At 54.3% G+C, this 27,661-nt stretch overlaps 1 protein-coding gene across 1 annotated transcript; it reads right to left on the bottom strand.

Annotated features, from left to right (window-relative positions):
* Positions 1-660: 660 nt before the first annotated feature.
* Positions 661-6,249, bottom strand: SP6 (Sp6 transcription factor). The gene is made up of 2 exons (XM_061391540.1): positions 5,855-6,249; positions 661-3,619 (listed from the first exon to the last, which is right to left on the bottom strand). Exon 2 carries the CDS (start codon positions 3,559-3,561, stop codon positions 2,434-2,436), a length of 1,128 nt encoding a protein of 375 aa, XP_061247524.1. The 5' UTR covers positions 3,562-3,619; positions 5,855-6,249; the 3' UTR covers positions 661-2,433.
* Between the last annotated feature and the right edge of the window lie 21,412 nt (positions 6,250-27,661).

The raw sequence follows: 27,661 nt of genomic DNA, 5'->3' as shown, positions 1-27,661 counted from the left end.
AGCTAGAGGACAAATGAAGCAGTGATGTGGTTGATGACTTTATTATGGCATAAAAAACACAGGCCGCTTCCTCCTCCTCCTCCCCCCACCCCCCTAAAGTGGGTTCACAGCAGTTAAAGAAAAAAAAATCCTACATTTCTCCTCTAGGGGGCTGCCTAGAAGAGGGCAGACAGCCAAGCAACCTCGGTCTATAAAAGAGGGGAGCAGAAGAAAATCTATCCAAAGCCCTCACCTGCACACCTTAGAGCTCGGGGCCTCCATGGGGGAAACATCCACACCCCCCTCCCCAACACCCACTAGGGAGTTCCCCTGAGAATGGTCACTGGGAAAGACTATCCTGGTGGCACAGGGAGAGGGTGGCTGCTTTCGATGGGTGGAGGAAAACGACATCTCACGCCCACGGAACCCTCTCTCCCTCCCTCTTGCCCACCGGGCCAGGCAACCTGCAGGCACTGCCCATTCTCTTCTGCCCCCAACTCTCTCCACAAGGAAAGGGACCTCTGGTCAGATAAGCAGGAGGTAGGGACAGAGGGAGCATAAAGAAAGGACGTGACTTCTTAACCTACCCCATGGGTCCTTCAGGGAGAGTCACCCTACCCCTCATAAGAAGGGCTCTCTTCTACACAAACATATCCCCTCCCCCACCCCCACCCCCCAGATTCCAGCCCCACTTCCCAAAAAGCACCCAGTCCTTGGACTGGGCTCCAGCATCCCCAAGGAAAAGATGCTATGGGCCTTAGGCCAGAGGACCTTGGCTGGGTTGAACAAGACGGGGTCTCCCTGGCTGGAGACCCCAGGCTCAGTAGAGAAACACACATACACACAGAAATACACACATACATAGGTACACACAACATGCACACACATGTCCTAATATTAAATAAAATACCCTTTGCTTATAACTTAAAAAATCAATACACAACTAACCCTTGCATAGGGCTCTGGGTGGAGAAAGAAGGGCAGGGAAAAAGGAGGTCAGGGGAAACCTTAAGACCGCTATCTGGAGCCTGGGAAAGCCCACTAGCTCCAGGGTCCTATGGCCCACCAGACCCTTCCCCCATCAGCTTCCTTCCAAGTGCCTGGCTCAGCCTCTGCTGGCTTCCCCCGGCCCCACGTTCCCCACTCCAGGATCACCATCAGGATGATTTTTAGCATCTAAAGAAGGGAACAAGGATGTTTCCTGGACATCACCTCAGAAGGCAGACCCTTTGCAACGAGAGAACCTCTTCATTTGGAAGGGGAGCCTCCTAACACACTCTACAGGAGGAGCAAGGCTGGTAGGCAGCGGGAAAGGGGAGGGTCGAGCTAAAGAAAGAGTGGGGCTTAGCTTCTCCGCTAAGAAGCAGGGAAGAGAAGATGGCCAGGCAGGGACAGACTTCTCCACTCAGAGCCAAACAGTTGGAGGTGGACATTCCCACCTAACTCCACGCAGCCGAGATAACCCTCTTCCTTCTATCCCTAAAGGGAAGGCAAATGCCAAGGGACCTAGGGTGAGGAACTACATCAATTCTGGAGCAGGGTCTCCTGGCTGCCTTGAAGGCCTACCTGGGGTAACAGATCAGAGTGGGCTACTGAACTTTATTTTTATAAAGATCAAAAGTTAAGGACTGAATCAGAGTTAGAGAGGGAAAGGCTTAGTTCCACTCCCTGACCAAATTCCTTTCTCCCATTTTTTAAGACATTTCCTTGCTCAACCCCCACATCTAGCTCTCTCCTCCACCCCACCGGTCTTGCTGGAAGCTGTCGCAGGATTCTGGCCCTCTTCCCCTCTTCCTTCATGGCTCCATCAGACTGGGTCTGGAAGGCTTAATAAGGAGGCACATCAAAGGCGTTACTTCTGTGGCGACAACCCTCCCAGCCAGATAGAATCTCCTCCCTTAGGGGGACCCCCAGCCTCTGATACCCCATCTCAGCTCTTCCTCCGGAAACCCTGGGGTAAAAGCAATCTAAAGGGGATGAAAGGGACCCGGGGCGCAGGGCGGCTCTGGAGGCCCTTTTATGTCCCGGTTCCCAGGCGCTAAGGACGTGTCCAGACAGCTACCCCCAGCGCCCGGGGCGGCCCCACTCCCCTCTGCTCCCGGGACACGTCTCCTCCAACCTGTGCCCTCCGCCCTCCAGCCGCCACAGGGATATCCCTCCCCAACCCCCAGCCCAGGGGCGTGAGTGAAATAGAGAGAGGGGAGAGCTGACCGGCATGCGCAGCTCCTCCCTGCCCAGTCAAAACAGTCAAACGCGTCTGTCCCGTCCAGCTCCAGAGACTACGTACGAAACCCCTAGCGCCCCGGTTCCCTGACCCCCACACCACTTTTCCTCCCTCTCAATAAATAACCACTTTCTCCTCTTACTCAAGCTGCCCCCCCACCAGGGCATCGGCCCGAGGGCTCTCTTCTGATGGCCCCAGGGAAGACCAGCGGGGAGGCAGGACGGAGGAGCTCAGTTGGAGGGAGCCGCGCTGCCCTCAGCCTCGTGCTTGCCTTTGCTCCCGGGGGGCTCCACCCCGCCAGCCTTGCCCTCGCCCGCCGCTGCCCCGGCTGCCTCCTCTTTGGTGCCCTCGTGGGTTTTCATGTGTTTGGCCAGGTGGTCGCTGCGCATGAAGACCCGGCTGCAGACGGCGCAGGGGAACTTCTTGGTGCCGGTGTGGGTCTGGAGATGGCGCTGCAGCTCATCAGAACGCGTGAAGCGCTTGCCGCAGAAGAGCCAGTTGCACACGAAGGGACGGTCGCCGCTATGCCAGCGCAGATGCGCCTTCAGGTGTGACGTCTTGGCGTAAGCTTTCCCACAGCCTGGGATGTGGCAATTGTGCAAATGCTTCTTCTTGCCCCCATCGGGCCCGCATGGAGCCCCCAGTCGCTCCGCCTCTAAGCAGTTGGGACAGCGGCAAACGGTCTGGCCTGAGCTGCGGGGCACCGACCTCCGGGAGCCTTTGGGCCGGGCCGCCCCGTCCAGACTGGTATCCAGGCCCTGGGACTCTGGGGCTGCCGCTTCCAGCGCCTTCGCCCCGTCGGGAGGCCCAAGGAGGTGCTGCCCTCCGGCGGCTGGAAGGAGGTGGTGCGGATGTGGGTGGGGCGGTGGGGCGCAGAGCTGGTGGTCTCCAACATAGCCCCCCAAGCCAGCCTGTAGCGCCCCGGGGTGGCCCGGTGAGGTCAGCGCGCTCTGAGCGTGGGGGAGGTCCATCCAGCTGGTACCCGGATGAAGGTCCCACCACGAGCCATCCTCAGTGCCTGGATGTGTCGGCCGGAACCAGGATTCGTAATGGTGTGACATGTCCGGCTGCAGGAGCTTGGAAAAGGGTCCCGGGACCAAGGGGCTGTCGTTTTCCAGGTCCTCGCAGGTTACCCGAGAGGAGGCCCCTGGCAGCTCATAGCCCTGTGAGAAGTCCACCTCGGGGCCCAGCGGGAGGCTCTGCAGCTCTCCAGGCTGCAGCGGGGAGGGGTAGTCCCCGGCCTCCGGGCTCGTGTGGCCCTGGTATGTTTGGAGAGGCTGCAGGTCGAGGCGCGGCGGGGAGGCGGCAGGCGCGTCCGTGTGCTGGCTGCCCAGAGAGCCGCAGACGGCGGTTAGCATTGCCGGGATCCGGGGTGGGATGGGGGACAGGGATAGTCAAGGGCACCTCAGGTGGGACCTAAAGGAGGCAAAGAAGAGACAAAGTGAGGTAAGTAACTGGCTCATTTTCCTTCTCAGCCCAGATCCCCTCCTGGGCCAAGTGCTTCTTTCCCACCCCCAGGTGAAAAGTGGGGGAAAGAACCTCTGGTTGTAGACTAAAGACCAGTTAAGAGTACTAGGAACGGTTGAGGGTGCGAGGCCCTCCACCGCGGGCAGATGCTGATAGAAGTTCACCTTCTCCTAGGTGATCCTTCCTAGAGGACCCAGCTCATCCAGGGAGTTGGGCTGGTCCCAGGTGAGCAGGTCAGATTTACCTAGATTACAGTTCTAGAATCATCCTAGCTGCCCAGCTGGGTGTGAGGGGCAGTGGCATTGCTCCCATATCCCTCCCCCAAAATTCCCCCCGCAGATCTGCTGCCAGCCACAATGGAGAATCTAGGCTCATCTCCAGTTTAAGTCCCCACCTTAACTCAGGACTCAGCTGGGTAGAGGGAGGTGTTCTAACCCAAAACTTAAGGTGACCTGACTTCCCAAAGCCCCAAGCAGGTTCCGAGGTTTTAGAAAAAGAGCCCTCTTTCCATCCCTGAGGCATGTTCAGTGAAGAAGAGCATTTCTCTGCCCTACACTACTCCCCCCAGCTCCCTGCCTGGCTGGATTGCCTCAGCCCCATCAAACCCATTCCCATACCTGGCCCCCATTCCCTTTGTCTCTACCGGGGACTTCACCTTCCCGGGGTACAGCTACAGTGCCAGTTTCCAGAGAACGTCTCTCCACCAGAGAAAGCTAAGCCTCCTGTCTGGCCTGACCTACACCAGCGCCCAGTCAGTTTTCTGGCTGCTACCTCTGCCCTCGTCCAATCTAGGGGAGACCCAGATATGAAGCTTGGAGGGGTCTGCTTCCCCGGAGAAGGGGTCAGGCAGAGACGAGCTTACCAGCAAGCTCAGGAAGATAAAATTGCCACCCCTGTAAGGGATTCAGGGACAGAGTAGGGGAAGCAACAGGAAAAGCCAGAATAGCACAGAAATTAAGAGGAAGAATTACCCAGAGATATTATACAGGGAGTGCATTCTAGACTTGGATAGTTTTTAGGAGCTCTCCACATGATTCTAACATGCAACCAAGTGTTGAGAACCACTGCTCCTGGTCAATCCTCTTATTTTATTTTTCAATCCTCATTTTAAAGAAGAGGAAACAGCCATAATTGGAAAAGTCACTTGAAAAAAGACATTCAATCTATTCATTCAATCAACTAGTATGTATCTCTGTGAACCAGGTCTCTCCATTCCTGGTCTATTTCTCCTTCCTTAAACCATTGGGAAACCAAAGACCACTCCCCTCCAGAAAGAGTGGGCCCCTTTCTGGAACACATACTTGTCACTTGAAGGTCCCCCTCATCTCACCACCTCTCAGTAAGATCTGGGAGCCCTGCCCTGATGCCTGGAGTGTGTGAGTTCGGGTGCCTGGACCTTCGCTGATGGTGGCGGGAGGAGACAGTGGTTTAGGGCAGGGATTTTCCCCTCCCAAATCAGTATTTGGATGACCTTACTATCTTCTGTTTCTGGGGGACCAGGGAGGTCGCTTAGGTTGTCTGGGAGAGGGAGGGAGAAGGGAACTAGGGCGCCTACTCAAGCTCCTGCTGCCTCACCACAAGAAAGGAACTGGGTGAAACGGCAGGAACAGAGCCTCAGGCCCAGGCGGGGCAACCCAGAAGGGGCTGGGTGGGAGCAGTGAGGTCTGGGACCCTAATAGCTTTTGGCGCCTGGGAACTGCCCCAGGGTTGGAGTGGGGGTTGGGGGACAAGCTAACGATCCAGGCTCCAGAGTGGCCTCTCCAGCCACAGGGCCAGGGAGCCCAATCCTAGGATGCACTAGCCTGCTATCGAGATCTCGGTAAGGGAGACAGCCGGGCGCGTACCCGGGCTTGCGGCTCCCCAGGCGGGAAGGAGGGTAGAGACACCCTTCTTCCCTCTTCCGCCGGCTGCCTCTCCCATCACCGGAGTTCAGGTGGTTAGGACTTCCGTACATTCGGTCCACAAGTTTCCAGTCCTCCAGCTGTCCCAGTCGCTCCAGTTTCCCCAGTCTCCAGCCTCTCCCTTCCGCCCCGTTTTCACTCCGCCGGGACTCTAAACTCCTCAGATTCTTTAGGACCACCTCCCCTGAGGCCAGAGGAAGCTGCAGCGCGTTCCGGGCACGTCTTTCCGAGGAGATCCCTGGTGCGCGCGCCCCTTGCCGCCCCGACCCGGGAGGGCTCCTACCTCGAGTGTGCGCTCGGGCTCCGGCCACGGCAGGCTGTCGCGCTCCCGAAGGGCGCTCTTGACCCCCGCGCGCCAACAGGCTCTCCAGCGGCGAGCGGCAGGAGCCGAGGGCTAGCGAGAGCAGCGAGCAGACCCGGCGGCGGGCGGCGGAGGAGGGGCGGAAAGAGGCGGCGGGAGGGCGGAGGGCGGGCGGGAGCCGGCGAGCGAGCGAGCGAGGCCAGCTCCGCCCGTGACTCACCGCGCTCTCTGCCTTCATCCTCTGCCCTGCGCTCCTTTTTCCCCGAATTCACGGCCCCGCCCACCTCACCTGCGGCCGCCTTTAACCCTTGCGGGCTCGGCCGGAGCGGGCCTGGCCCGGGGTAGAGGGCGGGCGGGCGGGGGTAGGGGGGCTGATCTCTAACTAGGTCGCACTCCGCCCCCTCCCTTGCTCCTCCTTGGCCCCTCCACTGCTGGGGCGAGGGGCCTGGGCGGAGTGTCTCCCAGGTTCTGGGGCCCGCCCCATCGAGCGGAGTACTGCCCTCGAGCTGGCTCAGTTCGGCGGGCACGCAGGACTCAGACCCTGCGGGAATGGAGGAGGAGGTGGGTCCTAAGGGTGATACCGAGTCACCCTAGGGCGCCGTTTGCCTCGACGGCCCTCCACCCACCCGCCCACCCCGGCTGGGCAGAGCTGCCCCAGAACGGAGAGGAAAGAAAGAAACGGGATTGAGCGCCGAGTATGTGTCCGGTCTACCCCAGGCCTGGGCCGTGAGAAGTTGGTCTTGGCCGCTGCCCTCCTTCACCATTCCCCCAGCCGCTTCTCTCCACGACCACCACCTTTCCAGGTTCTTTGCGCTCTCTCTTGCTTCCCGACTCTCTGGCTACTTACCGTTTTTTGAGTGACCTCCTCCTTTCCTCTTCCCACCCGTCTGGTCGGTCTCTACCTGCCCCCTCAGCTCTCACTCTCCATCTACCCTTGGGCAGCAACCCCAGCGCCTCCCAGGTCCGCGTTTCAAATACAGTCGCGTTCCCCTCGGACCCGAAGTTTCTCAGCCTGCGCCCAGCCCCTGTCTCCCTCTGGGGCACCCGACTGTGAAAGCTGGGTTAGGCGCCGGGATAGCCTGGGAAAAGGACACTTCTGCAAAGATTTGCGCGACCCCTCGCCTCACTCCTTCCCAATTCTCATCTGAATGTCTAAACCCAAGGTTCATAACTTTGGGGAAAGGTCTTGGATTTCTCTGAGAAAACCAAATGCACAGCGCAGCCCTCTGCAAAGTTTCAGGGCGTTTGCGACGCCCACCTACAAACTTCTGTCCAGATCGGAGTTGATTGAGATAACCAGTGCGGATGAGTCGGGGAGTTCCCGTCTCCTCCCCTCCAGCCTGGCCTGGTCGCCGGGTTAGGAGGCTCCCTTCCCAGTGGGTGCCTCCCCGTACTTACCGCTTCGACCTCCTGAAGTGACTCTTCTGTTGTAGGGGGAATTCTGATCAACTTCCTAATTTTTTTCGTTGCCCCGGCTGGCTTTCCCTATGCGCTCTGCCATCTGCTTTTTAAATTTCGTTTCTGTCTTTACATCTATTTCATACAGCCTGAGTGGAATTTAGGCTGATTCATTTTCACAGATAGAGCCCCGGTTCCACCGCAGTTGGTTTACCTGTCCTGAATAGTAAGTGCAACTATTAAACTGCCAAACTGAGTCCACAAGGCACTTGAAAATCGATCTTTTTGTGTATGGTTCTCCACCACCAAACATACACATTCTCATATCCAGAATCAGTGTTTGATTCATCTGTGCAAATCCCTCGTTTGTAAGACCCAGTTTCCTCATCTGGACAACCTGGGTACAAATCGGGAGGGTTTCCTGGGGCTTGGAGAAATTGATGTTCCTAAAGCATTTAACCCGTGGGGCCCCTGGTAAGCTTGTAGTAAAGGGAAGGTATCGTTTATAGTGTTATAATTATTAAATAAGTTGGTTCCCAGCAAATGTTTCTTGGATTAAGGTATATTCACAAAGATCTTTGGACTGAACGTTGACAGATCTAAATTCTATCTTGAGCCCTGCATTTGCTACGCTGATCTGGTGAATCAGGTTGCTCTGAGACTCAGTTTCCTCATGAGTGAAATGCGGTTAGAGCAGCCGCCCTGTGGGGTAAAGGACGGGCGGGCACTTAGGAAGCCGAGCGGCGCCGCCCAGGTGTCAGGGATTGCACTTTCTGATTGGGATTTCATTCCTGACTCTTGGGCCCCTGAGATGTCAAGTCTCAAGAACGGCTCTGGGTCTTTGTGGCCACAGCTAAATGAACACCCTTTTCTGTCCACATGGTTTTATTTCCATGCATTCAGCCTGCAAATCTTGACTTGGATTTGCACTTGAGTTCATAACCACATCTGGAACGGAGTTACAGGCTCACATCGAAGAGCCTGCTACTCGAATTTCTGGGTTAAGTCTGATTCGACCCCTAGGAATTCTCTCCCCCCTCCTCGTCCTCCCAGCAGCCCACTGACCTCTGGTTTAACGCCTGAGCATAGATCTAACTCTTGGTGGGAAACCCGAGCCCCTCTCTCATTTATGTATAGGCACCAGCTTGTCTTGTCTTCCTGTTTCCATCTTTCCCTGGAAAGAACACGGAAAAGTATACTGTCCCTGGATGGTAGACATCCCACTGCGCTTTCACCCTGCCCCCCTTTAACCCCGCCCGGTCCTGACCCATAGCCACCTGGGTTTCCCAGAAGCAAAGACCCTCCATCTGCCTTGGAGCTCATTGTCATTGTGAAATTCAACAACAGAGCAGTTGTCTCAGAAAAGTCAGCCTTCCTCACTTCCTGCCCTCCCTGGGTTTCTGCCTCTGACTCAGGACAATTTCTTTCTTCCAGATCCCCCTCTGCTTTTGTTCCTTTGGTTCCAGCCCTTTCAATTTCCCACTTGCTGTGAGTTTCCTTACTTAATGATGCTCATAGTCTAATGTGACTGCCAAGATCGCCCCTGCCCACTGCATTGATATCTCACTTCATAGTTGAAGCACGCTGCCCACCGAGATCTGTCCAGGGCTTGGGCCATTTCTCGTCCCCCTGAGGGGGTAAACAGATTTTGCCAAAAGTGTCTGTCTCCCATTCTTGCCACTCCTCTCCTTCTCATGCCTCATTTATAGTCAGCAATCCACTTTGTAGCTGGAGCAGCCTTGTTGGTCTCCATGTTCAGCATAACCAGCATTTATTTATTGGGCACCTACTGTGTTCCGGGTGCTTCACACAAACATCTCTAATTCTCATGAGCATGCAACAAAGTAGTTGTTATTATCTCCCCCCCCCATTGTACAGATGAGGAAGCTGAAGTTAAATGACCTGCCCAAGATTACAGAGCTGTTAAGAGACAGAGAAGGAAACCAACTCCAGATCTGTCAGGCTCTAAAGCACACGTTCTGCCCCCTGTTCAATCTAGCCTCAGCAGTAGTGATGGCCCTGGAAGTCTGGCTCCCTAGATCCTGAAGGTGAAGAGGACGAAATTCTTAAAATATTCCCTAGCACAGAGCCATTAAGATCCTGATGTTCAGATAGGACAAACCGGTCCCATCTTGGATTGGTTTGCTGTGGTCCCTTCCAAACCTCGTGTCCCTCTGTAGAGATTGAACTATGAGAATATCAAAGCTATTCTGCCCATAAAAATTGTCCAGTGCGAACCCTCATTTTGAAATTAAATCCCAGAATGGGGAGGCAAGTAGCTCAAAGTCACACAACAAGTTAGATGCAGAGCAGGGGCCAGAACCCCAGTCTCCTGATTCTTGGTGTCCTAGCTGCTTGCTCTTCTCTACTCCAGGTTGCACTCAGCAAGCTGGTGATCACAGACACTAATAGCTTCCTCATATCCCCTCCTGCCCACCCCCTCACCTCTCCCAAGCTCCTGGGAAACTGGACAGAGTCCAGAGCTGGAGTCAGATGTTATTCTTTCATCATCCTTTATTCACTGAACTAACACTTACTGAGAGCCTACCCAGGGCCAAGCACTTAGCATTCAGCGTTAGTTGCTCGGTCTTGCGACCCCATACACTGTAGCCCACCAGGTTACTCCATCCATCCCTGGGATTTTCCAGGCAAGAATACTGGAGTGGGTTGCTATTTCCTTCTCCTTCCCTCTTTGGGGGTCTTCCCAAAGCACTACTTGTGCACTAATTCTGTTATAAACCCAAATGTCCCTAGCATCACACTCACTCTCACTCTGAAAGATGAACCCAACTGAGGCTAGTACATCTCTATGTGTGTGTGTGTGCCTAAAAATGTGTGTGTACTCACCACACCTGTGTGTACCTTTAGGGCTGGAATGTGGGGTGCTGGTCCTCTCTCCTCCATCATAAAGGATGGTCCTCACAGGACATGAACGGTTGTTTCCCCCTTATGACTTTTGCAGCTATGCTATCATGTATGGACTTCCATGTGGTTGAGTGTGTGCCCTGTATGTCTGTTATATTAGCCCTTCTATTTTCTCAGAATGAAATTCTCCGTCAGATCTCAGCCCAGTACAGAGACCTCCAAGAATCCTCTTTTGTTCTCCATGTAGACCCCTCCAAGATCTCCCTCTTATGTTCCCCTCCCCAGTTCAGAGAGAATCTAACTTTTTAACCCCTTCTCAATGAGCCCAACTTTGGAGTGGAGACCTGGTGCCCTAAACTGGACAGCGAACAGCCCCTCTTACCAGTCCATGGAGCCCAGAGTTGGCAGCAGCAGTGAGGGGCAAGTGGGGGTGATGGAAGAGTCAGGCTTTATAAAGGATGCAACAGTCAGAGCCAGAGGGGGAGGTGAGAGACTCGGGCAGGGACGCTGCCAAGTCCTCATGGCCTCGGAAGCTTTTAGGATAATCCAGGAAACAGTGGCCCCCGGCTGTCCTGGGGGAGTGGTGGGGCTGAGATCTGAGTCTCTGACGTCTGCCAAGAAAGAAGGATTTCAGCTGGAAGAGGCAGCTGGAGTGGGTATGGGGGTATGCTGGACATCCTTCCCTCCCCAGAGGTCGAACAGGTGATGGGAGAGGGACAACGTGGTTCTCCCAGAATGGAGGAAATGAGAGCATCGCCAGTTGAAAGAGCTGGCATGGCAGGAGCTCTCCAACTCCATCCCCCTCCTTTTGTTTCCTCCATGGACGGGGAAAGAAAGAAGGCACTTAAGACCTCACACACACACATACACACATACACACACACACACACACACACACACACACCCCTTCACGTGGTCCCTCCCTGAAGAGCTCCCCAGCAGTGTTCCTGGCTGTTCTGCAGCTGAGGTGGGTCTCTCATTCTCTACTGGAGCCTTGTTCCTTCTCCCTTTTTTTTGTCCCCCTTTCAGTTACTTCTCAACTTGGAACTGCCAGGAGGGTCCAATGTAATTCACATTTTTGGATCTAGGATCTCTCATTGTCAAATAGGAAGGGAAGACATTCTCCCTGAGTTAGGATAGGGTGGGGCAGCTTGGGATGGACAAGAGTTCACCTAGGACCAGAGGCAGAGCCCAGCCAAGAACTTCCTATAAGGAGGTCGGCCATCGTGGAATGCCAGGAGAGTGAAGAGGCTGGGAACACAGCCTACGAAGGGAGAAGGGGCCTAGAGGTGGGTTTAGGTGGACCCGCATGGTCCCCAACCACACAAACTGAATGGTAGAGTGGTTGTGTGTTTAGGCATGCTGACTAACAGGAGCATGTCCTGGAGGAGAGAGGGACAGAAGATCAGGAAGGGGAAAGCAGATGAAACAGGCTAAGACCAGTTTCCCAAAGCTCTCTTAAGCTAGGAATTCTGACCCACATAGAATAGCCTGGAGACTTTTCATGTGACCACATCCCATTCTTGACCATTGCCCAGTGCCCTCGGCACTGGGGACAGGAGCTGCTGTGCACCCTCTACGCACGCACAGATCCCAATAGCCCAGGGCTTGCCTGCCACCTCCCCCACCAAGTCTCCCACAGGGTGAGTCAGGGCGTCTGCACCCTGAACTTTTGTCCTGCTCCTCCCCCTACACCCCCAGAAATCTCTAGACTGGGGGATTCCCAGTCCCTTCATTAGCTTTTCAGTAATTATCCTGTAAAGGCCCCGACAGGTCCTTCTTCTACCCATTTCAGAGATGAGAACATTGAGGCCCTTAAGAGTACAAAAAAGCTCATCAGAAAGCCACCCATCAGGCAGGAGAGAGTAGAGTGGTAAGGGGCTTAGGAGTCACGGATGCACCCTCTCCTTTAATTCCAGGCAAAATTAAGAGGACAGGACTCATGTACAACTCCCTGGGGGAGCCCAGGCGTCAGGATGGAGGCAGGCTCCAGGGAGGGGCTTCCCTGGCCCTCCCCACCTTCCAGCCCAGAAAATCAGAGTGAGGGGGGAAACAAGCCGAGGAGACCACACAGGTGGAGTAAATAATGTTAATACGGGAGCATTATCACTAGGGCATTTCCTCATGGATAAATGTCTCAAATACCAAAGGATGCCTCCAAATTACAGTTAATTACAGAGTTGATTTGCATAAATTATAAGGTGAGCATACAAATTCTTTCAATCGGTTCCATATGCTTAGGTAGCAGGTCCAGTCCAAAATGGGAGAATCTTGGGGTGGGGGATTTGGGAGGAGGAAAAGGATGAAGCCCTTGGCTTGGACCTACTGGCCCACACCCCTCCCCAGCTCTCCGATCAGTAGAGAGTGCCTGGAGACCCTGACTGGTTTGCGGGGAGGGGTTTTACCCAGATCCTGGTTCATCTGGACCCTAGCTGACAGGAGACCCCCTTCCTCCTCTCTATTCGCACCTTGGAACAAAGTGCTTTCCCACCAATGACGAGGTAGGAAAGTGGGGGTGGGTGGTGCGATGGGGCCCCAACCTGCATGTGGGGGGTGGGACTCTGGAGCCCAGGCTTCCAGCGCTCAGAGGAAAGAGGGGGTGCTGGATGAAGCCGAAGACCCAGCAGGGTTCATCGCAGATTCAAGCCCCTCTCTTGCTCTCAGCTCCCCCTCCAGCCACCACCCCCCGCCCCCCGCCCAGTTCCAGCTCACTCCCAGAGCCAACCCTCCGATCCCAAGTTTGATGTTGCCGCTGCCTGCACCTTCCAGGTGGCTCCTCAGAGGCTCAGACTCGCAGACTTTTGTCTCCAGTGCCTGGGCCCATTTCCTCTGCCCTCGCCTCCCAGTCCCCACCTCCTCCCTCACCCACCTCTAGCTGCTAAGACTCTACTTCCTTCTCCAGCTCTCTAATTTGTCCCTCCTCCCTCCTGGCCCCCATCCTCACCCAGAGGCCTGTCTCCCACTCTTCTCTCCACCTCTGTCCTCATTCCCCAGCCTCCTTCCCCCAGACATCCCAGGTCCCCTCTACACTCAGCTCTCAACTTTGCTTTTCCCTGCCATCAAGAGCTTTCTGCTGCCCAAGCTGCTTACCCTCCTGCCCTCAGATTATCCTACCTCATGCCATCCTCCAAATCCTTACAGCGGTTATCTCTCTCATTTTTCCCCATAAACCTGCTCCAAAGACAAGAGCTACTGGGTTAGCTTGGGTGGGGGGTGGGGGAGGGGTTGAGGAGGAGGCTGGACTAAGGTCCCCAGACGTGTGTGGGTGAAAGTTTACCTTTGTCTTCAAAGCCGAAAGTAAGTGAGGGAGACAGAGATAGAGACAGAGAGGAGAAAGGAATGAAGAAACAGTTTTTAGTACTTAGCAAGCACTGCTTAAAGGCTTCCCAGGTGGCACAGTGGTAAAGAATCCACCTGCTAATACAGGAGATGCGGGTTCAATCCCTGGGTCGAAAGATCCCCTGGAGGAGGGCATGGCAACCCACTCCAGTACTCTTGCCTGTAAAACTGGGGTGGATAGAGGAGCCCGGCCAGCTACAGTCCATGGGGCCACAGAGTCAGACATGACTGAGCACAATAGCAACAAATTTTGCTTAAATATTTATTGAATGAGTGAATGAACAAATGAATGAATGAGCACTGATCTGTGAAAGTTCTAGAGAGGTGCCAATTTGGTGATAGGAGTTACTTTTTTTTTCCCCAAGAAAGCACAGCAAGGGTTTATTAAGTGGTAGGAGGTTCTGAGGGGGATAGCAGGCCAACTGGAGTGAATAGCTGCCAGGAATTACTTCTCATTTGGATTCATTTTTAGGTCTCCTAGAGGTTTTCTGGGAAAAGGCGATGGCACCCCACTCCAGTACTCTTGCCTGGAAAATCCCATGGATGGAGGAGCCTGGTGGGCTGCAGTCCATGGGGTCGCGAACAGTCGGAGACGACTGAGCGACTTCACTTTCACTTTTCACTTTCATGCATTGGAGAAGGAAATGGCAACCCACTCCAGTGTTCTTGCCTGGAGAGTCCCAGGGACGGGGGAGCCTGGTGGGCTGCCGTCTATGGGGTCGCACAGAGTTGGCCACTACTGAAGTGACGCAGCAGCAGCAGCAGCAGCAGCAGCAGGGGTTTTCTGCCACTTCTGTATCCACCCACCCAAACTGTCCTGCAGACCAATAACAGATTAATTATCCTGAAATGCCACTTCGTCTTTCATCTCAAACATGTCCAGTGGCTCCCCAGTGCTGACTGTGACATTTAAGACCCTCCTTAAAAAAAAAGAGAAAAAGACCTTCTACTTGGCCTCCATCACCTTCACAGTCTTCACTTGCACTAGTCCTTGTTCAAACCCTCCAGCCCAGCCCCCGCTGGCCTTAATCTTCACCAAACATGTCTAGCCTTCCTACTTTTGCTCCAGTTGTTTCCACCCATCACCCCGCCTATGCCCTCAAGAAAGCTTCTCATCCTCACGCTCCCGGCTCGTGCTTTCTCTGTGGAATCACCTCCTAGCAGCATGTCACTGCCTCGCTCCTCTGAACTTCCGTAGCATGGATTTCCACACGCTGTTTCCATGGGGTTGTCTTATCTTCCCTACTGGTCAGTAGACTCCTGGAGGGCAGGAACCATGTCCTTTTCATGCCACAGGGTCTTCAGCACAGCGCCTTTCTCTGAGAAGGGCACATAAGCCGCAGCTGAGGGAACTGGAAAACTACATCCCTGGAATTGACGCTTCCAGAAGCTCCTTAGTTGAGGAGCATAGTGGTGAAGGCAGAAACCTGCGTCAGGAGGGAAAGCACAACAGGCACCTGGATCCCCAAAGAGCCATGAAGGAAGTGAACCCAGCTTCCCCACCAGCTGTCCCACCCCCTCCCCAGTTGTGTGATGGAGGTGGAAGGACATGAAGGGTTGGAGTGAGAGCTAGAGCAGTGAAATGCTCTGCCCTGTTAGCCTGCTTGGAACAAAGAGTTGGACAAAACTCTTTTTTTGGGACAAAAGGGGCAAGGATAGTGAGTGGGAGCTGGGAGAAAGGGCTGGCTCCACAGCAGCCATGGGGGAAAGCAGAGGCAGAAAAAGCAGAATCCCCTTTGACCCTCTGTGGGCAGCTACAGTTCTTCTTACCAGATGCTGATCATGTCATGCCTCAGTTTAAAAACATTCGATAGCTCCCCATTCCCTATAAGAGGAAGTCTAACAGGGAATCTGCAGCCAGGGTCACTCAGACAACCTCCAGCTGGATCCCACGAGAGGAGAATTAGAGGGGAAGGTTGGGTTTCAGGACCTGGCAGGCGAAATCTGATCAGGTATACACTTTGGCCTGGAATTTAAGCCCCATTTCCCCATCAGGTCTTGGCCTACCATTTCAGCCTTACCCCTCTCACTTCCCAGGCTCCAGCCACAGGAGGCTGCTTCTCATCCTTATTGTCCATACATTTTTACACCCCTTAGTCTTCTTTGTTTGAAATGCTCTTCCTCATTTCTCTGTCTGTGAGCTCCTATTTGATCCTTTGAAGCCCAACTCATATATTCCCCTCATCTATGAAGACTTCCCAGTTCTCTAAGTTACCCTTTTTTCCCCAGAGTCCTAAAATACAGAGGGATGAACACGGCCTGATGGGTGATACAGTTAGAGGTGTGTGTGTGCGCACACAAGCCCCTTGAGAGACTGGAGTTTTTCTGTTCCTCTTTGTATCCCTGCAGCATCTCGTACAATGACTAGTGCTGAGTGTGTAATAAATTGATGGTGCACTGAACTGAATTGCTGAGGAGAAGGGGTTGCCAGGCTAGGGATTGTGGGTTATCTATAAATCCTGTTGTCTCAGCTACCCGGGGTTTGCCTTGCGGGGCATCAAGATGGAGCACCAAAATCACAAAAGCATGCCCTGACCCTTCCTCTTTCACCCCCAACTATGCCCAGGGCCCTGTCAGGAACCCAAGATCAGGCTGGCAGATGTGGCTCACTGAGAGGCCCAGTGTCCTGTGTTGTGGCCAGCTGGGCACTGCCCACCAACCTGCAGCCAGGGTCATCCGGACAACCTCCAGTTGGATTGCACGAGAGGAGAATTAGAGGGGAGGGCTGGGTTTCAGAACCTGGCAGGCGAAATCTGACAGGGAAGGGGGAAGGCAGGCAGTGCCCTGGAAAGGGGGCCGGTCTCATTGTTGTGGTCTGTCTGGGAGATTCCTCCCCTTTTTAATTTGCTTCCTGATTGAGGGGTTGGCTCTGCCTGCCCAGCTCCCCAGTCATTATCTGCTGCCGGTGGCTCAGGTGCTGGCGAGCCTGGCGTGGCCCCTAGGTTATTACCTGGAGCTCTGGGGGTGGCAGAGGCTGCCCCTCTGGCCGGGGTGGGGGCCTGTCTGGAATTTGCCCTGATCCTACCACCCACGGGGCCGCCATCTTGATGCCTAACATGGTGGACACGCTCACCCAGTGGGGGACTGCTTTTATGGGAGACAGCTGGTCCCAGAAGGATTTTAAAGTCTAGAAGAAGCTTCGTCTGTAAAGAGCCTACAATATTGATTCAGGAACCTGAGACACGTAAGACATAGGGGTTAAAGCACCCAAAGTCAGAGTCATTCCCCAAAGGCTAGTGAAGGCATTGAAGTTAGACATCGAGAACTTTCCAGCCATGTTGAAAATAAAAGAGGTCAGTGAATCGCGGTGATTTCCACCATGAATTCCCCCTGTTTTGCAGTGTCCAAAAAACCAAGAGTCGTAGAGGGGAAGGTGTATCATTGCTCCAAGAACCTGCAACAATCAGAACCCAGAATCTAGAAACTTCCTCTAGAGTGGACAGGGAGGGGTTCAGGCTCCTCACTGAGGGCCCTGGAACATGAGACCACTAACCTCTGCCTGGTGCCATTGGAAACAGCCTAGAAACCTCCATGGGAGGGTCCCCTAGCCTCTGCCTCTCTCTGAATCCCCAGAGCTCTAGCCTTTTACCCTATCCCTGACTGGGCCTGTGGGCTTCAAGGACAGGAGATAATATCAAGACAAACAGGAAGTGCTGAATCAGAGACATGAAGTTTGTTGTTTTAGAGGGTGCCCAGCGCCAAGCAGCGGTGCCAGGTTGGCAGCCTGGAGCCTGGCGTCTGCATGCTTTGCTACACAGCTCCCGCTTCACACCCGCAGTCAGGACCTCTGCAGGAGGACTCCCTGGAGAGGAAGGGAGTCTGGAGGTGGAGATGGCAGGGAAGGGGTTAAACAAGGGGTTCCTTTTTTCCTTCACTAGCTGACCTTTTGTAGCGTCACCTCTGATTCAGATTGGGCAAATGTTTATAAGTGTCTGCTCTGTCCCAGGCCCAGGCTGGGCACAGCCCCTCTCCTCTGTAGCTAAACAAACCCCTTGCTGGAGAGCAGGCTTCATGAGGCAGGGGGTTTGTGTATCATTTCCCTCCCAGTTCTTGGAAAGGTGCCTGGCACTCTATGAAGGCTTTATGAGTTTGCTGAATGGATGAATGGAAGGATGGATAGGTGGAGGGAAGGAAGGAAGGAAGGGGACCTTAGAATGCATCTAGGAGGGTCCCATGATTTTTCGGCCCACTGGACTTCTTAGTGGGAGCACTGGTGATCTACTGGTGTTCTCCTCCCCATCCTGGCTGCCCCCAAATGAATCTTTGAGTCTTGATGCCAGTAGGTGGCCATGGTCCATTCACTTGCCCAGATGCCACCAAGGAGTTCAACTTCTAGGCTGCAATCAGAGAGGATGAGGAGGAGGGCTGATCAGGAAACATAGGTGGTCCATAAGGCAAAGCCCACCAGGCCGTGACAGACCCCTCCCTGGACATTACAGTGCTAGTGGTCTCCCAAGCCTGGAATTGTTGGCCCTCCTGGGCCCTGGCGAGCTGCCCTCTGCCCTGGCCCACCTCCTCCCTCCATGGTGGTGCCAGTCTTGGGGTATGGCAGAAGCTGAACTGAGAGCCACCTCACCTTCTTCCCGTGGCTCCATCCCCCTATCCACACCCAAGAGGTGAGCTCCTGGGGCAGTTGGCACCTGACAGCCTGGCATCAACTCATGCCAACAGCTTGGAAGCTGCAGTAATTAGAAGGGAAGAGGGAGCGAGGGGGAGAAGGAGTGCGAAGACAGGCTCAGGAGAAACCTTCTCCTGCCTGCCGCAGGGCAAACTACTTCAAACGAATTCGTTTCGCTCTTGTGAAACTGAAGACAATTTCCTTTTCTGTCATAAAACAAATTATTGCTCATCAGGAGTGCTGGGCTAGTCTCTCTCCCAGAGGGTTTCTCCTGCTCCCATGCAGGGCCCCAGGTGGGCAGGAAGATGGGCGTGTCAGGGGAGGGGGCCCAGGGCCCAGGAGGCACCTGAGGAGGAGCAGGGATGAGGTGTGGAGAGAGTAATGTCCCCATTAGGAGGAAAACAGCGCTATGTCCTCCTTGGCAGCCTCCTCCACTGACCAGAGACAGGCTCTGACCACCGGCAGCAAAAAGATTCTTACCACCTACTCCCTCAGGCACCTGTTCGTGGGATGGAGAGGTGGGGACAGGAAAGGGAAGCACAGAGAAGTGGAGGGACTTGCCAGAGATCACTCAGCAAACTAATTAATGGCAGATCCAGGATTAGAACCCAATGGGTTCTCTTGCAGGCCAAGACTGGAGGATGCCTGGAGACTTCAGTTAGAACTTTTTGACTTGGGATGGCCGCAGTGAGCCCGTGGCATCCAAATACTGCCAGGTTTATAGGGCTCAAGAAAGAGGGACCAGTTACACAGGTTCCCTCCATCTCAACAACTGACCCCCAGGGCTGGCTTCCGCAGGAAACCTCACCTCTCTGGGCCTTCACTTTGGTAAACTCTTCCAGGGAACCTTCTGTCAGACCTGCTAGAGAAGCCACCAAGACTGTCTCTCTTTCCACCCGGCCACTCCCCTCTCAACTTTCAAGACTCTTCCTTCTTCTTCTCTGCCCTGCTCCCAGGCCAGGGCTCAGGGAGACTCCGTGCTTATCTGTGCTTCAGCTCCTGTCAATTCTTTCCCATCAGCTCCTGATAATTCCCTCTAATTCCCTCCCTCACTTTTCCCAGCCCTGCCCTCATGGAGGTTTTTTTTGGAAATTAGGAAAATATCAAGGTTCCTATCCCTGGTGTGTTTCTTGTCAGGGAGGTACAGGCTGCATCCTCAGGGAGCTCCTGGCTTACTTATGCAAGACCCAGTGCACACCCTGGCAGACTCTGGCTGAGAAAACAGGGGCATTAGGACTGGGGAGAAGGGGCAGGGGAGGAAGGAGGAAGCACGGTCGAGTGAGGACTCCCTGGAAAAGAAGGGGAAGGAAGATGTGAGGAGATGCCTGGAGTGAAAGATCCAAGCCACAGAATCCTTGGAGACTTGGAGACGAGGAAGAAGATGGGCTCAGGCTGGGGCAGCATCGTGACGCCTGGGAGGGAGCTGGGAGCCAGGACAACTACGGGGTCAGACAGGCCGCTGGCAGGGTCCAATGTGAACAACCATTTCTAGGATGTGGAAACCCAGTTTTATGCCAGGGTGAATGGAGAAATCTTTGGGGATTGGCTGCCAGACAGGAGCAGCCAGACATCTGTGGTGAACGGTGCCGGGGACAACATGAAGGGCAGAAGGGAGAAGTCCCCCATCCACTCTTTGCCCAAGCACACGCGTTCCCTTCCCTCCCAACCCACTGACCAGCGCTCCTTTGCTCCCAAGGGAAGTGGGGCCTTGCCACATGATACTCCTGATAAAAATTCCTTGTGAAAAAAACAAACAAACAAACTTCCTTGTGTCTGACCACAATTCCCCTGGTGGCCAGTGGGGGCTTGGTAAGGAGAAGGGCGATGGTGGAGGTGGCGGGGGCAGACTGCAAGCAACTGCCCCCACCCCTCCACCCTGAAAGTGGCTGGAAGAGAGACAGGGAGGAGGAGATGAGCAGAGGGCAGGGCATGGAAAGGATCATGTCCGGGCGAAGACTCTGGCTCATCGGACATGCCACGCTGGGAATCCAAGAATCCGTGGTGGGAATGGGCCGGGCAGGCAGAACAAAGGATGAAAGGAGGCTGTGTGGCCAGCTGGGACATACACACCCTCCGCTGACGTACTTCAGTGGCCGGTGACCTCAGCTGGCCGTCAGATCCTGTCTCATCACGCTGTTCCAGTGGGGTCCGCCTGGAGCCTGCCCCCAAACAGGGCCTGAGAACATGAAGAAAGTCAGTTAGACTCCCAGCAGGACCTGCTGTCAGGATGAGCTTGGGCAATCGCGTTTCCCGAGATGCATAGAGTCAGAGGAGGGAACGTGGGGAGGTGAAGAGAAATGATGACGCTTAGAAGGAAAGGGGCAAATATGTGATGTCGATGGTGCCCCCTGACTTGAGCATCCAGAGTACCCACCATCAGTGGTTTGTGTCCATGTCAGGATGCTGACAAGGGGAGGGCAGGGCATGGGTGGGCCTGGCATGTAGAAAATTTGGGTTAGACCCCAAGAACTCCCTTGCTTTGGGGTGGTAGGACCAATAAGGCTCTGAGTATAGAGCCCCCCAGCCAACACCAGAAGTGTGGAATCAGGGCTCCGTGCAAGGGCAGATCACTGCTAGGCTTTACAGCCAGTCAGGGCTAGGGCAGGGCAGGAGGGGGCTCTGACCCTCCCCCGCCCCCCTCCCCTGGAGCCACCGAGCTTCCAAGGCCTCCCAAGGAAACTCGCCACCAGCACCTCACCTGTTCCCATGGACCAGGACAGGGAGGAGGGCTGTGGTGTTGGGGAGTGGGCTCGCACGGTGTTTCCCTCCCAGCCCTGAGGTGAGGGGCCTGGGAAGGAAGAAGCCCCCTGGTTGGGGACCTTTTCTGCTCCTCTAAAGACCTCATCACCACTGGAAACCCTAAACCAACCCTCAGGCTCAGTCAGACTTGTATGTGGCCCCCACCACCCTCAGACTCCAGACACAGCTTCACACACAGTCACGTCGATCCTCTGCCATCACACCCACACACACACTTGCACTCATCCACACACTCTCATAGATCATCACTCACTGAGAGGCTCATTCAGAACCAAACACAGACAGATACCTCGGAGTCACTCCACTCCCTGTCGGCCCACAGTGACCACACGTGCGGCTGACGGACATACTCCCTCATGGTGTCACTGTGACCTGCAGAGGTCACACACACGCTCACGCAGAGACCCTCACTCCAGAGGAGCCCTGCACTCATGTGCCTCCATCACACACTCTCCCTTCCTCACCGGCAGATCCTATAGTGAGCACCTGCTGTGTTCTGGGCACCGGGCTGGAGGCAGATCCAATATGGCGCCTCAGGGAATTTGCAAGGTGACGGGATAGGCGACTCAAACCAATAAACAATTGTTGCCAAGCATGCACTAAGGGCTGCAGAGGAGTAGACATCAAGTACTATAGGGACTTACTCAGTCTTGGGGGTCCCAAGAGTCTTCTCACATAGAGTGGCATCTTTCCCTTTCTAAAGATGCACTCCTGCTAAAGGCTCAGGGCTTCACAATCATTGTGAGGTAGGTATTAATATCCCCATTTTACAGGAGAGAAAACTGAGGCTTGAATAAATTAGAGGAAAGTCTTGCAGCTGATAAGGTAATGGAACACAGACTCCAATCCAGAGCTTCCTGAGTCAGAGCCCAGGTGCTCATGGCCACCATTAAACTGCCTCCGCTGGGGACTTGAACTTTCACACTCTCAGGACCTACTTTCTAGAGCCATTCAGCAACCCTCCTAATGCCACCCAGAACCCCCAAGCCCCAAGCTTCTTGTACACACACAGGCCCACCCTCCAGCCAGCTGACCTCACGGGTCCTCCCTCCCAGGAGTCAGGGCCACTTGTCACTAGAGGAGCCATAATTGGCAGGTGCTGAGGCTGCTGCTGGGGCTTTAGAACAGGCAGATGGGAGGGAGGAGAAGGGCTCCTGAGGCAGGGGGCTTGGGAGCTGGGACGGGGGAAGAGGGAGGGGGCTGGCTCCAGTGCCCTCTCCTCCTCTCTGCAGGTGTAATTAGCCCTGGCAGATGAAAGGGCGTCTTTGAAAGCGGGTGAGATCCTTGTCTGTCAGCAGGGCGCTCTGGGTGGCATCGGCAGCTTATCCTGAAACCACACACGGCACCAGAGCCGGGCTGTCTGGGCGCTGCCCGGGAGGCAGGGAGGCAGACCCCAGGGGCGTGGGCCCTTGAATCCCCTCTCCCCAGTCTCCCGGCCCTGGGCTTCCTGCCTCTTTGGGCAGGAGCTTCTCAGAGCAGAGAATCCTCCAGAACCTGGCAGTGCCAACCCCAGTAGGCTGATGCCCCATCCCTGGGCCTGAGGGGGTAGCGTACTTCCTCCCCTCCCCTGCCAAGCTGGACAACAGGCCAAGGACAATGGCCCTAGGCTGTCCTTTCATCCTGAGATCTCAAAGCGCCATCTAATTAACCCTGCCCAGGTTGGGGACTTCCTCTGAGTCCCTTTAGAGGGGTGTGGTCTGGGACCAGCAGTTCCCAGATCCCTGCTTGGATAGGAGCCCCAAGAGAACAAGGTCTCCCAGAGTGTTCTTCCTGTTTGGGAACTGGGGATACAGAAAGGGATCTCAGGGGAGCCTGAGTTTGAGACCCAAAGGGAATGATCTCTGATACATCCCTCAGTCTCCTCACGGATGGGTTCAAACTTGAGCAAAGGATGAATCTCGCAAACTCCTGCAGTGAAAGAGGCCAGATACAAAGAGCACACTATATGACTGCATTTACATGACGGTCGAAAAATCGGCAGAAAAAAAACTATATGCTCTTCGAAGTCAGAATATTCTATTACTCCTGGGTAGGGGTTAATAACTGGAGGGGACACAGTGAGGGCTTTGGGGTGCTGGTCAAATTCTGTTCCTTGAGCTGAGTGCTGGTTACCCAAGTGTGTTCACTTTGTGAATTTTCACTTCATTTTTTAATTTACTTCTATCATGTACTTGTGGCACCTTTCTCTTTTTGTTTGTTTTCCTTTAATTTATTGTTTAATGGGAAGAAAATTGCTTTACAATGTTGTGCTGGTTTCTGCCTTACAACAAATCAGCCACATATCCTATCTTCCTCTTGAGCCACCTTTCTATATGCATCTCATAGTTCAATAAATGTTTGCATTAAAAGATTTTTACATATCAAGCCAAAACTATGCTTTATGAATCCTTGAAGGACCTCTCATATCGGTCTCTTTCCTCGGCTAGAAGATCATAGTGATCACTCCAGAATGAAGACCTAGTGGGGCCAGATTCCTGGAGAATTTCTGGACTGTATGTGTGTGTGTGGATAAGAAGGGGGATAAGAAACTGTACAGAGTCAACACATTGGGAGAGGCTCTTGCACCCCTTTTCCGGCCACCACCCCCCCCAATACTCATACTAACACGCTAACCAGTGCTATTTTGCTAAAAGCCAATGGATGCTTTGATGCCCAGGGAACCAATGAGATTGTCAGAATCTCTGCTTTCCTCTGCCCCACCCCCTCTATCTGCTCCTGAAATCCATTTCCAGTCCGCTCCCACCTTCTCCACCCCCCCATCCCCTAAGGTCAGCTCTGTCCCTTTCATCTTCCTCCTCTGCTTCAGGGCCTAAAGAGGTATCTGGGGAGAGGTGGAGGGGTGTTCGTGGAGGAGCCTTTGGTCTCCACCTCATCAAATGACATCCTTGCTTCTTTGTCTTTCCTCCACCCTGGAAAAGGGTAGGAGGCATTGCTTTCTTCTACTGTCACTGAGGGAGAGGGTTTTGAGCTGGACCTTTGGGACAACTTCCTGATAACTGAGGTGGCAAGACGTGTGTGAAGGGACCGAGGAAAGAACCAGGAGAGAAATGCACGAACACAATGATGGTGCTTCCCCTGACGTTGTCTGTCTGGTTGGCATAAATGTCTGGGTTTCTCAGTGGGTAGCCCAGAACCCACAGTCATATCAGACACTGAACCTCTGCCTGTGTTATGTGACCTCAGGAGGGACCCACTCTTTCCTGCTCCTAACTTAGTGGGGAGACCTGGTGTCCACTGGTTTGATTGACGGTCTCCATAACCTGGAGCCGAGAGCCACCTTCCCTAGTCTTCTGGCAAATCTCAGCACCCGTTGAACTCATCCTCTCTAAGTAGCTCCACTAAAACACACTAAGAGGGATTTGTACTTTTCTGAGCTTCCTTCCAGCAGGCAGAGTCCTTGACCTTCTGACGTATTCTCAAGGACCCTTGTTTTGTTCATTAATTATATCAGAAGCACCCAGAACAGTGACTGGCCCATAGTAGGAGCTCTATAAACATTTGCTGAATGACAAATGGTTCTTATGCTTGAAAAGTCCCCCTCAAGTCCATCCTACATCCCTATAAATGCCATTCAAATTTTCAGTTGTTGGAGCTTCAGAAGAGAGGGGTCATCTGCCATCAACAATGATGGATTGAACACCTACTGTGAGCAAACCTTTGAGATATGTGACTGTCTTTTCATAATTTAAGAGTTTTTGTACATTACAGGGAAATATAGACATTATTTTGGAGTGCCTTTAATTGGAGTATAATCTATAAAAATATTGAGTCTCTATGTTGTACACCTGAAATTAACATGATGTTGTAAATCAACTACACTTCAATTAAAAAAAAAAGTCTTGGCTCATCTCAATGCTTCTTACTACCTCCCTTCATCCTCCAAGTCCAACTTTCATTCAACCTCAATGATCTATGCTCCAAGAGTTACCCAAGGTTTAATAGAATACAAGAAATAAGGAGCTTGTTTTCTCTAATTTTATTTGTTCTTTCTGTTTCTTCTTGTGTCACCGTTTTAAGTGAAGGCCTCTGCATTTCTCTGTCCTTTGTCTCTGTGTGCCTCTTGCTCTCCGTAGTCTCTGTTTCTTTGCGTGTGTGTCTGTTTCTTCATTTGTCTTTGGGTGTGCCTTAGGCCCTCTCTCTCAATCTCTCTCTCTTTTCCTCCTTTCCTTTACAGCAAATGGGTAAACAGGTGGTTGAGAAATGGCAACTGGGAGGGGGGAAAAAAAAAAACAACAGAAGAGGCTAGAGTGGAGTGTTTTCTTCCAGGTATCAGGGTCGCAGGTAGCTCCAGCCCTCCCTGGGAGCGAGTCCGGACAGGTGCAGCGCCTGTCCAGATGTTGCGCAAAGCGAGGCACGTGCCCAAAGCCCAGGCCTGGATCAGGTTGCGGGGCAGGGACAGGGGTGGGGGTTTGTCCAGACCAGAAATAGCCTTTCGGGTCCCTGTACCGGACAAAGACCCCGGCCACCGCCGGGACTGCTCCTCCCCACTCTGGCTTGCGGGCGTGGAAGGGTGGGTGGGGGGGAGGCCGAGAGGTAGTTTGCCGGGAAAGGACACTTGGGGACCGGGGAGGGGAGTTCCCTGTGTCTGGGCCGCGGGGGGAGCTGCAGGCCGGCGGGGGTGAGTAAGGCCCAGCGGACGCAGGAGGCTCAGTGGCGGCGGCGGCGGCGATGGGGAGGAGGGTAATTACGCTGGGAGGCTCTCGCCACAGCACGTCCCCACAAATGAGAGGCCCCGGGCCCCAGACACCACACAACAAAGCAGGAGGCAATTATTTGGCTCCAGTGGGAGGGGACAGCCCTTCGCCGGCCCACTGCCGCTGAGCACCCGGCCTCGCCGAGGGCGCGGGGGCTGAGAGAGCAGGGACCGCTCTCACCGGCCCCCGCGGGCAGGGGGGCCCGAGGGACTCCCGCTGGGTTACCCTCAGAGGGGGTCCCGGTTGGGGCAGGCAGAGCTGTAGGAGGCCCTCAGCATGATTAGAGCCATCGCTCAGCCAGCCCGGAGCCTCCCACAAGGCCTCGGGGAGGCCTCCTGGGCACCCAGGAGAGCGGGGCGAGCAGGACCCAGGGCGGGGCTGGGGCGCGGACGACTCTGTGCGAGTCCTGGGGAAGCCAGTGGCCAGCATCTGAACCCCCCTCACCCCTCTTCCCCAGCTGTGGCCACACAACTGGCAACCGGGAGGCTCCCAGGCAGGTGGGAAACCACAGAGGAGGGAGCAGGAGCCAGGGAGATTCCAGAGCACGTGGCCAGACCTGGAATTCACACAGTTGATATGCAAATCAAATGCAAATTTGTCTTCTTTTATTGCCCCCCTCAAAAATCTTCGGATCAGGCCCTTTTGGAAGTGAGATATGCCTGATGAGCTGGGAGTACCTCAGCCTCCGCTGACCTTACCCACCGCCCCGCCACCTCCCACCCCCGACTCTCCATCCACCCATGTTTGCTACAGGAAAACTGTTAGAAAGTCCTGTTAATACCTTGGATTCATTTAGGGCCTTCCTGCAAAGGACTTTCCCCTCTTTAGATGAAAGAGCCCAAAGTACAGATGGGGAAAAAGAGGCCTCAAGAAATTCAGGTACTTTCCCCTGCACTAAGAGCCCACCTGGAGGATGGCAGGGCTCCTGGAGCCTTCTGGCAACAACCCTAGGTTATGCATGTGCCAACTGTGGGAGGGGAAAGAGTTCAGACTAGGAGCCCCTAAAATCTGGTCTCTGGTCTCAGCTCTGCCCCTAACTTGCTGGGTTATCTTGTTCAAGTCACTTCTCTAGGTTCAAGCCCTTCTCTAGGGCTTGGTTCCTCTGAATGTCAAAGGACCACCTCTGGAATAAAGTTCTTCCATATATCTCAGGGCCATCTGGTGTTGTTGCCCAGAGACCTCTGAGACCACCATCCCCATCTTCATCCCCATCAGCTCCCACCCTTCCCTGCTCCAGTTCCACGGAGAGTGAACCCCTAACCCCTGACTTTCTCTTCAAAATCTCGCTCAGAATCTGCTTCAGGAAGCCTCCCCTGATTAAGCCTGCTGAACTGATTGCTCCCTTATGTTGGGGCCCCTCCGTCTGTGAAAGGCATTGTTTGTCCCCTAAGTTTGGCTGTGTTGTTATTGTTGCTGAAAGAACTCCTAAGTAATTTTGAGAATGTGTGTAATATCCCCTTCTGCCCCCGCCCCCTGCCCCCAGCACAGGCTGCAGGCAAGGACTGTGTCTCTTCCATTGGACTAGGGCCTTCCTAAGGGCCTGGACGGTGTCCTTGGGACAGAGGCCCCCACCTGGGTGGAACTGTGTCTCTACCATCAGATTAGGACTTTCCCCTAGGGTTGAGGACTCTGCCTCCCTGACTTGCCTAGAGCCTTGTTCAGGAGGGGCCCTTCTCAGGGGAGGAGGGACCCAGACAGTCTGCCTCTCCCAGCTCTTCACTGGCTGATTTCTCAACTTCTCCTTCAACTTCGTGCCATGGCCAGGTGGCTGATTTTGCCATCTCCCTCTCCTGCCTGGGGGTCGTTCTGCTTCTTCCTCAGGAAACTGGCCTGGAATCTGCCTCCTACCCTCCCTCCTCCTCTCCTAGCCTCCTGCCTCCGTCATCCCTCTCTAAGACCTCAGGGCAAATATTTGCCATCTGCCTTGTTAGTGGGATCCTGGGGCTGGCTCTCAGTCTCTCTGCTGCCCTGGGGGGTCTGAGAACACTTCTCATTAGAACTGCCCTCACCACTGCCAGAATGCTTGGAGGTCCCTTGTTCACTGCCCTCCTAGGCTTCCTGGGGCCGGCAGTGTCTGGGATCCGAAAGTCCTAGTCTATCCTCTCTACTCCGGGG

Source organism: Bos javanicus, chromosome 19 (genome assembly GCF_032452875.1).
Source record: "Bos javanicus breed banteng chromosome 19, ARS-OSU_banteng_1.0, whole genome shotgun sequence".
Classification (NCBI taxonomy): domain Eukaryota; kingdom Metazoa; phylum Chordata; class Mammalia; order Artiodactyla; family Bovidae; genus Bos; species Bos javanicus.
Note: the sequence above shows the minus strand (reverse complement) of the source record. Positions and strands in the feature narration are given on the sequence as shown.

Coding starts and splice junctions, on each gene's coding strand:
- SP6 (XM_061391540.1), bottom strand. CDS start 3,561: ATGCTAACCGCCGTCTGCGGCTCTCTGGGCAGCCAGCACACGGACGCG.